This window comes from Spizellomyces punctatus (genome assembly GCF_000182565.1).
Source record: "Spizellomyces punctatus DAOM BR117 chromosome Unknown supercont1.10, whole genome shotgun sequence".
In the NCBI taxonomy this organism is placed as follows: Eukaryota; Fungi; Chytridiomycota; class Chytridiomycetes; order Spizellomycetales; family Spizellomycetaceae; genus Spizellomyces; species Spizellomyces punctatus.
In genome coordinates, this window is record NW_015971546.1 from 42,164 (window position 1) to 55,028 (window position 12,865).

Below are 12,865 nucleotides of genomic sequence, written 5' to 3' on the forward strand. Positions count from 1 at the left end.
GATGCACTAGCACCGGCGACAATAATGTTCCTTCTTTTTTGGGCGACATTGTTATCCAAGACGTTGACGTGGGAGACTCGATCCCCGTGTTGAGCAATCCCAAGCTCTGTGACATGTCGGTCGACGGCGACATGAACATTCAACTCGACATTGAGTATACCGGCGGCGTCCGTCTTGAAGCAGCAACGGTCGCTACCATTTCCGTCGAGGCGTGGAACGACATTGTCAAACCCATCCAAGTCCCCCTGGTCGTGGCGGTCCGCATCAAGCGCTTTAGTGCCCGCCTCCTCCTCAAAGTCAAACCCTACTGGGAAACCAACCGCATCTGGATGGGCGTATTAAGGGATCCCGACCTTGTCCTCGAACTCGAAGTCGAGCCCATCATTTCCAACAAACTCGTCAAACTCCATCTCGTCAACCAAGTCATTGAGCGCCGCATCAAGGAAGCCCTCGAAGAGTTTGTCATGCTGCCCAATATGGAAGATGTCTCGTTTTGGCCTTCAGGTGGAATGGGCGGCATGTTTTGGGGGGGCGCAGAAGAGGGGGATGACTGTGCACAGGAATCGGAAGCCTCGGATTCCGATGCACACGACTCTGGGGATGAAGGCGTTGATGCCGACATTGACGATTTAGACCTGGATGACGCTCGTCTGGTCCCCCCAAGGTCCTCTACGAGTATACAACCGGTGCCTGCGGCTTTATTTGCGGGTGAAGCCGTTGAGAGCACTCTTCGGATTCGAAAACCGGATGTCAACCGGAACCGTAGAGTGTACGAGTCCCTATTGAAATCTCAGCAACAACAGCAACAACAACAACAGCAACAGCAACAGCAACAGCAACAAGTCTTTTCGGAAGGTGAAGTCTCTGATGCGTCTACCACAAGTAGTAGTGGCATGGCCGATCCTGTCGTTATCGCAAATGGACGATCGCAGGTATCGGCCGTCCCAACCGCTCCGTCGTCGCAGCCGCCACCGCCGTCCGACGCCATCAATACTACCACGACCGTCCCCTCACAACAACCACCGCCACCAGCAGAACAAGAAGCAGAACCACCAGCACCAGCACCAGCACCACCACCACCACCAGCACCCACCACACCATGGTACTATGAAACCCTCGGGTCAGCAGCAGACTACCTCGGCCAAGTCGCCCGCCACTACGGACTAGACGACACGGCCCGCTCCCTTGCCCAATCCGCAACCGAATACGCTACACCCACCGTGAAAACCGCCACTGAAACGGCTGAATACTGCCGGATGACGCTGATGGATATGGCTAAATACTATGGAACATTGACTGCCGAATACTTTAATCTCAAGCCTGACGCTGTTGTAGATGAAGCAGCGTCGCCATCATCCTCCACATCATCACCATCATCATCCGCATCAGCATCATCATCACCACCATCAGGAGGAGGAGGAGGGGCGGAAGCGACCATGACGACACCGAGACCTCCATCAACGGTGTTTGAAATGATGGGTGTAAGCATCTCTACAAGTCCACCTACACCTGTTCCTGCCCCCCGTCGCAAACGGGCCATATCGCATGGTTCAAGCCTTTCCCAACAACCGACATCAAACACCCTCACCCCATCTCCCCCCGCTTGTCCTCCTCCTCCGCCTCCTCCTCCTCCTCGTCCACCCTCACCGAATAAAGAACCGACACCACTAGTACCAGGTGCCACATCCTATTGCGCAACATACCGCCGCGCCCATCACGCACGTCTCCCCCCTCCAGTTGCCGTCACCCGAGCCCGAAGCATGCCCATCCTCTCGCCGAATCGCGCTCACACATCTCCTACCATCCCATCGTTTGAATCGAGGATCAGTCATGGGAGAGTTCGAAGACATACCGTTCCGAAAGACTGGCCACCGCTTCCCAAGACGGTATTAGAGTATGATGATGAGGAGGATGGGTTAAAGGGGTTTGAAGAGGCTTTTGAGAGGGGGGTTTTGAAAGAGTTTTGGGAGTGGGGTTCGGGATGATGTTACTTTTTACTTTTTTTTTTTTTTTCAAGAGTATATATTATTTTAATTTGTATTGTTTTTTTTGGATTTTTTGTTTGTTTTTTTGGGGGAGTTCTTGTTTCCATTTGCTTGTGTGAGATATCCACAAAAACAAAAGTACGTTTATACGTACTCTGGCATGAATGAACGTATCATGCAAGTTTCTGATAGTTGAACGCTTTTTGTATGGTTGGTTTGTAGGGTATAAAGTGAGCAAATCGAAAGTACGGTAAAAGATTAAAAGTTTCAATTGTTATTTTTTGTCAATGCCTTTAATTGGACCTTTTTCGTGGTAACATATTTTGAATGGTATTCGTTGAGGGTTGGTATCTTTTGGCTAGTGTACTTGCTACATACTTTTGTGATGGATGTTAACGTATGGAATCTATTGTTGCTCCTTTCTTTTCCTTTATGCCTTTATGAACGAACATACTGTACAAAAAAAAACAAATACATTCGTTTAGAGCATCATAATCTGCACCATTTTCCCCACTTCTTCAACCGACTTTCACAGTCTCGACTAGCACCTCTTGTTTGTTTACCCCAATCGACAATTCAATATTGCCAAACGTACATGATGTATGCAAAAAGAAGGACAATATATTTGTATCCATCAAGGATGTTAACTAGACAAATGACAAATGATATACAAAATGATATATACACACACGAAATAAGAGAGTGCAAACAAGATGCTGCTAACAAACTCCTAACACTTGCAACCATTTTCCAATGTTCCCTTAATCAACTTCCTCAACAGTCGGACCAGCACCTTCACCACCAGGAGCAGGACCCGAAGGGAATCCACCAGCAGGTGCACCCCCCTGTCCATACATTTTCATCATGATCGGATTAACTTGATTCTCCAACTCTTTTTGACGCTCCTTGTATTCTTCCGTGGACGCTTCCAAATTCCTATCCAACCACTGAATAGCCTCATCAACCCATTGTTTCATCTTTTCTTTATCAGCGGCATCCAATTTGCCTGCGACTTGTTCATCGGATAGCGTGTTTCGAAGGCTATAAGCATAACTCTCAAATCCGTTTCGAGCTGCAACACGTTCAGCCACTTCGGCATCTTGCTGCTTGAATTTCTCAGCTTCAGCCAACATGCGCTCAATTTCAGCTGGTGAAAGCCGGCCTTTATCGTTTGTAATAGTGATTTTAGAGGATTTGCCGGTTGTTTTATCTTGTGCAGAAACGTTTAGGATGCCGTTGGCGTCGATATCGAATGTCACGTCGATTTGGGGGACACCGCGAGGAGCTGGGGGGATTCCCGATAATTCAAATTTACCGAGCAAGTTGTTATCCTTTGTCAGTTTCCTTTCACCTTCGTAGACTTGGATGAGAACACCGGGTTGGTTATCGCTGTACGTTGAAAAGGTTTGACTTTTCTTTGTGGGAATGACCGTATTGCGTGGGATGAGCGTCGTCATGACACCTCCAGCCGTTTCAAGACCCATTGAAAGAGGAGCCACATCCATCAAGAGCACGTCTTGAGTTTTCTCTGAAGTGACTCCAGTGAGAATGGCGGCTTGGACTGCGGCACCGTATGCGACGGCTTCATCGGGGTTAATGGACCGATTAAGTTCCTTCCCATTAAAGAAATCGCTAACGAGTTTCTGAACTTTGGGAATCCGCGTACTCCCACCCACCAACACAATCTCGTCTACTTGATGTTTAGCCAATTTGGAATCCTTTAATACTTTTTCGACGGGTTCCAATGTTGCGCGGAACAAGTCCCCACACAACTCTTCAAACCTCGCTCGCGTGATACTCGTATAGAAATCAATGCCTTCCAATAGGGAATCGATTTCGAGACTAGCTTGTGCAGAGGAGCTGAGTGTCCTTTTTGCTCGTTCGGCGGCGGTACGTAACCTCCTCAACGCCCTCGGGTTACTCGTCACATCCTTTTTGTACTTGCGTTTAAATTCGTCGGCGAAATGCTGTACGAGACGGTTATCGAAATCTTCTCCACCTAAATGGGTATCCCCGGCTGTAGCCTTCACTTCAAACACCCCTTCCTCAATCGTCAACAAGGAAACATCAAACGTCCCACCACCCAAATCGAAAATAAGCACATTCTTTTCCGTTCCGACTTTTTTGTCCAACCCGTACGCAATGGCCGCTGCGGTCGGTTCATTAATGATCCTCAAAACATTCAACCCGGCAATCGTACCCGCATCTTTGGTCGCTTGTCGTTGCGAATCATTGAAATACGCCGGAACGGTCACAACAGCATCTTTAACCGGATGACCTAAATACGCTTCAGCAATATCCCTCATCTTTGTCAAAACCATACTCGAAATCTGTTCAGGCGTAAACCGCTTTTTTTCACCCATAAACTCGACTTCCACAACCGGTTTCCCTCCTTCATCCAATACTTTGAACGGCCAATGCTTCATATCACTTTGAACTTCTTTATCCGAAAACCGACGTCCAATCAATCGTTTTGCATCAAAGACTGTGTTGGAGGGGTTTAATGCCACTTGGTTCTTTGCTGCGTCTCCAATGAGGCGTTCGGTATCTGTGAATGCGACATAGGAAGGTGTCGTTCGGTTTCCTTGGTCGTTGGCAATGATTTCTACGCGGTCGTTTTGCCAGACTCCTACGCATGAATAAGTTGTCCCCAAGTCGATTCCGATGGCTTTTGAACTTGTGGACATTGTCGTTTTGGTTTCAGTTAGTTGCGCTTTTCTCTCTTACTTTTGGTTGTCGCTGATGGATAGGCTATCGTTTCTTGCGTTTTGTGAATATAGAGTAAGGAAAGAACCTACACACACCCCCCACCAATTTATACCTCTAAAAAAAACCAACGACATGATGACTCGACTGTGCAAGCCCTTTATGTTTCTAGTTGTTACGTGGAGTGACGAGAAAAAATGAGATCCTACTTGGGCATTCGAGAACTTACGACACGTGTTTACGTAATGTGATCGATATTACTTGTAGGTTGCTAGTAGGTTCTCGTTGGATCTGTTCGTTTTGAACGAGAGTTTGGTTTTTGTTATGGCATTGGGTTGGTGGAAGAGTGTAGAGTCATGTAGTTATTGAATTATTTACGTCTTTTCCCTTTTTGATCTATCCGTGCTCTGGTATCAAGATGCGTTACAATTGCTTTTCTGCACTGTAGTGTTTGTTCAATTTTACCCTACTCGTACTTTTTGGGCTATTCCCGTAGTTATCAAAAATTGGGATATACTCTGCTCTGTGGTATTCCCGAGGTCAATTATCATGACATTGGCTCTCAGGAGGCGTCTCTCATTCTTTTTCTCAGACTCTCTCCTGTTCCCAATTATTTCCGAATCGCCGTTAAAAGCCCAGGGTGAAAATCCTGGCCTTCTTGGTCCCAAAACATTTTTTCTTTTCTCGACACTCCCGTTCCTGAGCCTATGGTGTGCCCAAAACTTATCTCCAAAGCATCAAGCAAAGCCCTGCGCATCAGCCGGGTCCGCAAAACCACAAAACAGATTGATCTGCTGAGTATCTGCTTCTTTTTCGAAGAGGCAATTGATGCGCGGGAGTTACATGCATCGGTACGCAAATACGTCGTATTCTAGCAGGCTTTGCGGCATAGTAACATTGGTTTGAAAAGCAACCTTCGAGTTTGAGGTTGTAGGATTTTACGATCGCCAATACGAGTAGTAGAAACTTTCGTTTGCGCGTATGGACCGATCTCACATAAACATGAGCCGATCCCAGGCATCGATGGTTTTCCGAATGACCTCGCGGATTTCTTCAGCCGGGTTTAGTGACATAGCGACGTTCCGCATTTTCGGCATTGTGGAATGCGGTGAACCAAGCTATGGATAAATCCTTGTTCAAAGGATAGTGTGGTACAGTTGAGTATTCGTTAGCATCACCCAAGTCTTCCAGTGCTACTTTGAACTTAATGAAAGACGCGGATTGATTCATCATCCTTCTTTTCCATATTAGCGATACGGGCCCAAATTCGCAAAGGTACTCGATCGGGTTCCGTAATAAAGGTAACAAAAGAAGCATTTCTTCATTTCCAACCAACTCCACACGTCCGTACGTGGAGAGCCGAACGAGAAAATTTGGGATGCCAGTCCCAATATTCGTCGAGGAGGTCTCCCTGGCCAGCGTACTTCCAAGCGGCTGTTTTGCAAATGTCCGTTGGACACCGAGCGAATGGAGTTGCGTGTCATCCCCACCGCTGTCACGGCTTCGTGTGCATCTTGGTACGTCGACCAACTTTCCGTCCGTCGTGCATTGTTCGAACCGCTCACTTGTTTTCGTTCTTTTCATCGCCTTGTCGTTTGCTTTGTTTCAGGACGAGAAGAGGTGTATTCTAGGGCCTCTCATAAGTTATACGAGGTGGGAATTTTCATTTGGGCGTCGCGAGAACATGGTGCCCCATTCATGGATGATGACGATGTGAACCGACACCAAAAGTCTCCCCTCAAGATCCCGATGGCCGAAAATTAACTTCAAATTAAGCGCTAGGCAGTAGAGTAGATTACGGCAAACGCAGTGCTTGTAGGACGTCAGATTGTTGGAGGAAAAACGTGAAAGCAGCAGCTAGTAGAGGTGCCCTTATTCAACCGGAACGCTGCTGACCTAGCCGGCCATTTCCGGTTTTTGCCCCCGCGCCAATATTGTGTCAAGTAAAAACTGCGAGGCAGGAGTCGCGACAAGCAAGGCAAAGGTTGGATTACTGAGTATAACAGCTGGATGCACAATCTATTTGTCAAAGAGGTTCATCATCTACAGGGCATCCTAGAACATCCATCAAATAGCATCGACTAAACAGTTATCCTTTTTCATGACCTATGGCAACTAGTTGGGAGAAAACCCGCTCCTGGTTTCAGTACTTGCCAGTTAGATCGTATTCTTTTTCAATTATGGATCTGCTTGCACGAGACTTTCGGCATTTCACTCTAAGCTTTAATTCCAAGCGTACCAGCCAAGCTCGCAGCCAGTCCGGGTGTCAAGGGCAGTTCCGACATTCCAAAACATGACACCACCAAAATGCAGAGGATACTTTGCTTTCATATCCTTGACAATGCGGGTAAGCGTATTGGCGTCGACGAAGCTGGAGGAGGCAGACGCTTGCGATCCGGGTGCGCCAATGATCAGAAGTACATTGCGGTTGGGGTTAGCGCTGGCAATGTCGTCGTTCTATAATTGTAGCGGTTGGGGTAGTTTTGGAGGCCACTTGAGAGAGGAAATGACTGTTTAAAAACATGCTTAAGTGGAGTACGCCAAATTTTACCAGTCTGTGGGGTGTGGACCAGCGTTAGTAAATTGGCATTTAACAGGATTATTTACTTGAAAGACAACTTACAATTGTTGTAGAACTGGATGTTGATGATATCGAACCAAGCAGACCGCATCGCCTTGTCAAGAACTGTACTTGATGAAATGCGCAAACGTTAACTCGAGAAACATCCAATCGCAAAATCAGGGAGGAACACGACATTTGCTTACAATGATCCGGGAAGGTGCATTGTGGGGCACCGAAAATAAGAACGTTTCCTTTCTTTTTCAAATTGTTGATCAAAAGGTCCCAATACTACGCTCCTCCGCCCTCAATGTCCAAATGGACACTATCGAGAACGGCGTCAAGGAACGGACGGTTGGGAGCGTTACCCCCTTGAGATGGGTGCAGAGTATGTCGTTGAAAAAGGCAGCTATGAGTGCCCGCTTACCGAGGAAAAGATCCCACATTTCCTAGAGTTAAAAGTGGATTTAGAAGCGTTGTTTGTTAATGCGCCGAGACGAAAGACCAAAAAATGTACCTGAGAAACCTTGTTGGCTGTCTCGGGAGAAGACAGCGAGTACGCACCGCTGGCACCGCCTATGGAAAAGAATATGAGCATTATCATACCGCACAATAGCATTTACAGAGCACAGAACAAAATTACCTAGAGAAATCAAAATCTTGATTCCCTTCCCTTGACAGTATTTGATATCTGCGGCAAATGTTGCAATCGACAGAGTTGTCCAAAGTACAGTGCCATGCCATTTTATACCCTGGGGCACCGTTTCCGAAAACGTGCATAAACGCAATGTTGATTACATTGTAGTAGCGGGTGTTGCTTTGAACGTGGGGGAAATGTTTGATAAGAAACCAGATAACCATGAGCGATGATAAGAGTTTGTCAGGAGAAATTCAAAATACCAATAAGATTTGAGACTGCCTTCATGTCTGTTGCTGTTCTGGCTTGAAGACGCGGTTAGCACGGGTTGACCAAGAGTTCAAACGGGCTGAGGTGTTGGCGGTCCGGGCGGTGGATGGGGGAGAGCACAAGCGTTCGGCTGCGGCGGCGCCTCGCGGGAAGATGGCGAACTCGAGCACGTTGCCTAGAAAAAAACGGTCAGGAAATGCTGCGAGAAAGGAGTCCCGGTTGCTTTACTCACATTTCATAGTTTCGCTCCACATGGCTGGAGTTTGAAATACGAATTAACGTAGTGTTCGTGGGCTGTGCGAAGGCGGTTGTAAAGACTTCAACTTACCGACTTCACCCCCAATAACGTTTGCCTTCGCAGGAGCAGACAGTTCACCGGTCGGATCATAATCGTAAACGGTTTCCCAGGTTTTGAAAGGAGCACACCAAGTGGCTTGAGGGCCACAGTCCAGATAGAAGCTGAGTAGCAAGAAGTGAGTTTACGGTTGATTGTGGAATGCGATATTGCGGATGACTTACTTCGAGGACGATGCTACCACAATCGGGCCAACGATTGCGACCCTCTCCAGGTCTGCTTGTGTGGTTGTCTGCAAGAGTGTATCCCCCCAGTGAGTGAGATGGTTACAGAAGAATCCATTTCTTTTCGCTCATACCTGCCACGCAATGCTGATGGCATCCTTGGGCAAGGCAGGAGTTCCTGCCAGCCCGTACTGAAGGATGGTCTCATCCCACACGAGCATCCGGCGGTTGCTCTTCTTTACGATGTCAGCGATCCGAGTCTGGAAGGCCTGCATGGTTTGTTGAAAACCAGTTGCATTTCCGTTCAGGCCCCACGACTTCTCATTGACCTCGTCCGCTCCTGTGCCGAGGTAAGGGCTGGGGAACCACCTATTTACATAGATAGCAGTTCCGTGAGTTTTTCCGCTAGCGACGCACCCGCTCTCATTCGTGTCCTTACTTGGTCATGTCGGACAGGAATTGGTCGATCAACTAGTAAGTACGTTCCATCGAGGGGTTTACCTGACCGCAGAGAGGCTGGTTGCACCAGCGATCGACCTAAATGAACGGCCAATACGAGTTCGTTTACAAGCAAATGCCGTCTCGTCTCTTGTTCATATTTGGTACATACCCAGAGGCAGTTGCATTGTCCAGTTGCGGGATCCTGCCCGTCCCAACATTCATGGTTCGCCGCCATCATAACCTCAGGGTAAGCATTTGCCCAAACCTGTGAGTCAAGAAAACAATTAGCGAAAGTGCATTTTCTGGTACATGACTTGTTCATGGGAGGAACATTTCTGTGGGCTTCTTTCTATTTTGATGTAAGTTTACGATTTCTTTGTTTACATTGCAGATATTTGAAATCTGTGCGCAAGACGTTCTTACTGTTTGGACAAGCGGTATATAAACATCGTGAGATGCTTACACATGACCCTCCTCGCATACCCTTCTGAAATCCACTATATCGTTCTATACCTCACGTCCCATTCCCAAATGCTACAAAGTGGCAAGTTTCTGGTTGGGGTTCGTTAAAACCCAAAAGCCTCCCTCGTTGACCAATTTTGCGGTACTAATCACATTGGGTCTATCTGGGGCTTTGGTGTTTTGGTCTTCTTTGGTTAGTGAATGACACACTAGCCTTGCCCTCTAGTTCCGAAATGAGACAAAGTCGCTATTTAGAGTCATTTAGAACAAACCCCCGTATTTATTGGGCTTTTTGTTCGATATACGCGAATCGCAGGCGAATCCAGTGGGAATCGACTAGGGAACGTCTTTTTGGGAAGTCTGGTGTCCCGAGGTTTGGCTTGGGTTAGGGCTAAGGGCTTGCAATGGAATAATGAACCCCCCCATTTTAGTTGGACTGTCAAATGGCTTTTCTACTCTCATGTGAACCATGTTTTGTTGGAAATCGCCTTTCGATTCGTTATACCACGGGCTTGAACATTTCCAAACCCCCATTGCTGAGTAACAATGAATATTCACGTGGCTTTGAGAGTTAACTCCAGCTGCAAGTTATTTACAACCATCAAGCCTGACCTGTCAAAACTCGCCCGAAAGAGAAAAAAAAAAAGCTTCCTTGTAGTATCAAATGTAATCGGTGGGAAATGCTTTTATTATTGGCGTAGTAAGAAGGTCTTGTTACCCCTCCTCCAACCCTAGGAGGGCGATTTCCTTTACATACAAAACGCAAATTGGGGAGTCTGTCGTGGAAGCTTTTTATTTAGGGCTCTATATATATGCAGAGCTATCTTGGAAGCTACCGCACAAAACGACCATTGAACCAAAGGAGGGGGGTACTTCAACGTATTCATCTTTTACCCATCCAAAAGCGCATCCATTCCGTTGGTACTCTTCATTTCTCTCTTTTCCCAACGGCGATTCTATACGCTTTATTCGCTTCCATAGGGTCTTGATCAGTTTCGACCAAAAACCAAAAGAAAAGGGAAAAAAAGGGGGGTAGTAGCAATCAAGTAGACTCGTAGTCTACTTGGTTCTCATCTACCCAGTTTTTTCCCACTCATTCCATAGAGGAATGTGCATCAGTCTATCAAGGGAGTGGTTCTCCTTTTATGTTGCGTCTTGGAGTGATTCTCCAGGTAACTTTTTCTTCGACTCGTCGCGATTTATTTTCTTGTCCGTCCAAGCTCGGTGTGTAGGGAGGTTTTGCCATGGTGGCGGCATTACAGTCTTTCGAGTCTTTTTGGGGTGAGTCTGTCTTTCTTTTAGAGTAGTAGTATTTTTTTTATTGCAAACATCTCTTACCATTTCTGAAAAAGGTCAAGTCGCCGATAATGCCGATGCGACATTATTGTTTATCCTCGCGCATGAAGGCAAGATCCCCGTCCTTCGTAAACGACCCAGCGCCGAAGAAAAGCGGCGGATTCGAGCGGGATCCGTGATTCTCTATAACGAGGTCGATGCACATATCAAGCGATGGTACGAACCCTCTCACTTATTTTTCAAAGCCTTTTTTTTTCTCATGGGTTTGGATAGGACCGATGGACGACGCTGGTCTCCCAGTCGCGTAAGTATACAGTGAATTTCTCCAATGCCCGCTCAACATCATTAATGCCCCCCTATAGGTCCGTAACCGGTTCATCGAATACGATGAATCCGATGGAAAATTGGATCGAAGGACCAATAACCAGTATCGTGATAAAGGTTTCAAAACTGTTATTCATAACGGAAAGGAGGCTGTCATTAATAGCAAGGTATACTGCAATGCTTTTTGATTGTGAATCAAATGGTAATGTCAAGCGAACTTCTTAATTGTTTTTTGGGATGCATAGGGTGGGTATATCAAGTTCAGGGACAGAATTCCGCTAACAAAGAGGACGGCCTCTGCCAAAATGAATGGGTAAGGAATCTCCGTGCAGGAACGGTCTTATTGAAAAAGAAATCTCAGCATGGGCTTGCTAAAAATCCATCTCACTTTTCAAACAGATCCGTATGGCACCTTGTGAGTTATTACACCAAGATCGATCTCCGCAGGTTGGATACCCCCCTTCTATTCCATCATCCCCTTTTCAAACAGCTAAAGAAATACACTCTAAAAACCACAATGACCAACATAGGCTTCCACGACCGCCCATCATGGACCACTTTGACACATGGAACACGATCACATCCAAAGGCCTCCCTTTTGAATTCGTCCTGGACGAAACAGACCCAAAACCCACCTTGACAGATTCCGACGACGACCACCCATCAGGAAGTTCCCAGTACTTTGCAGATTGTTCAGATAATGAAATGGACGAACCCATATCCCCCATTTTCCAACCCGGAGAAACAATCCAAACATCTCTTCCGGACATTGACACAGATTCGCTTCCGTTAGGCGATGCAACTAAAATGGGGGACTTGTTATGGCCCTATGGTGGATACGAATCCCTCCTCCAAGCCACTTTTCCGTTTACATTGCCAGAACCCTACATGGATCCCAACGCAACCCTTCCACCAACATTAACATCCACCGATTCATGCATCTGTCCACACTGCACGGCGCATACACTGGACACCTCGGAATTCCTCACTTTTGACACACAACCTCTTGTCATCGACGATACCATTCAAAGCAACATGCTCCTAACAGCACCCATCAACCCAGCGACACTCATCTGGAACCGCCCAAACCCCACTAAAGAAAAAAAGGATGCAACAAAAGAGGAAGGGTCTACAAAAACCATGAGTGTGGGTATTCCCCAGAAACGCCCCTACAAGGACACGACGGACATGAACGACGACCAAGAATGGTATACGAAAAAGATGACATTCGAGGTATATATATCCGGCTTCATGCACCTTTTGTTGTCGCAAAAGCAGTGATTTGTTTTTTGTGTTTTATAGAATTGGCGGCCCATCGTTGCTACCATCTCCTTTTCATAAGGAAACGAAACAAAAACCCATTGGACAATTCATTTGGCAAAAAAAAACCAAACAAAAAGGCCATGGTGTATCGACATTTTCTTTGTTGTCCAGCAGAGAGCCCCCATTCAAAAAATGCAAACACACGAGAACGTTTTTTTCAAAACAAAGAAAAGGTCCTAAAAGACGACCCAATTCTTTTGAAAGGTGCGTTTGACCACCACACTTGTGGAAATGGTGAGAAAAAAAAGGGCTTTTGTGTATCACCTTTATGGCGTAGCCGGGGTTGACATAGGTTTTTGGGTTGTTGAAGAGACAGTGGGATGTGTTCCAACGTGATGTACA

The 12,865-nt window shown here is 46.7% G+C and overlaps 4 protein-coding genes across 4 annotated transcripts; 2 read left to right on the forward strand and 2 right to left on the reverse strand.

The window, feature by feature from the left end:
• Nucleotides 1-13: 13 nt before the first annotated feature.
• Nucleotides 14-2,032, forward strand: SPPG_05728 (uncharacterized protein). Its single transcript, XM_016753939.1, has one exon. The coding sequence runs from the start codon at nt 114-116 to the stop codon at nt 1,983-1,985; it is 1,872 nt and encodes a 623-aa protein (XP_016606788.1). The 5' UTR covers nt 14-113; the 3' UTR covers nt 1,986-2,032.
• Nucleotides 2,033-2,584: 552 nt separating this feature from the next.
• On the reverse strand, nt 2,585-4,874 carry SPPG_05729 (hsp71-like protein). The gene has a single exon (XM_016753940.1). The coding sequence runs from the start codon at nt 4,670-4,672 to the stop codon at nt 2,747-2,749; it is 1,926 nt and encodes a 641-aa protein (XP_016606789.1). The 5' UTR covers nt 4,673-4,874; the 3' UTR covers nt 2,585-2,746.
• Nucleotides 4,875-7,542: 2,668 nt separating this feature from the next.
• On the reverse strand, nt 7,543-8,952 carry SPPG_05731 (uncharacterized protein; the record flags this gene model as incomplete). Its single annotated transcript, XM_016753941.1, has 9 exons — nt 7,543-7,622; nt 7,679-7,700; nt 7,769-7,827; nt 7,895-7,942; nt 8,235-8,333; nt 8,391-8,414; nt 8,487-8,617; nt 8,678-8,745; nt 8,812-8,952. 9 exons carry the CDS (start codon nt 8,950-8,952, stop codon nt 7,543-7,545), a joined length of 672 nt encoding a protein of 223 aa, XP_016606790.1.
• A 2,797-nt stretch (nt 8,953-11,749) lies between these two features.
• Nucleotides 11,750-12,594, forward strand: SPPG_05733 (uncharacterized protein; the record flags this gene model as incomplete). The annotated part of the gene is made up of 2 exons (XM_016753942.1): nt 11,750-12,433; nt 12,503-12,594. The coding sequence occupies 2 exons, from the start codon at nt 11,750-11,752 to the stop codon at nt 12,539-12,541; spliced, it is 723 nt and encodes a 240-aa protein (XP_016606791.1). The 3' UTR covers nt 12,542-12,594.
• Nucleotides 12,595-12,865: the final 271 nt, after the last annotated feature.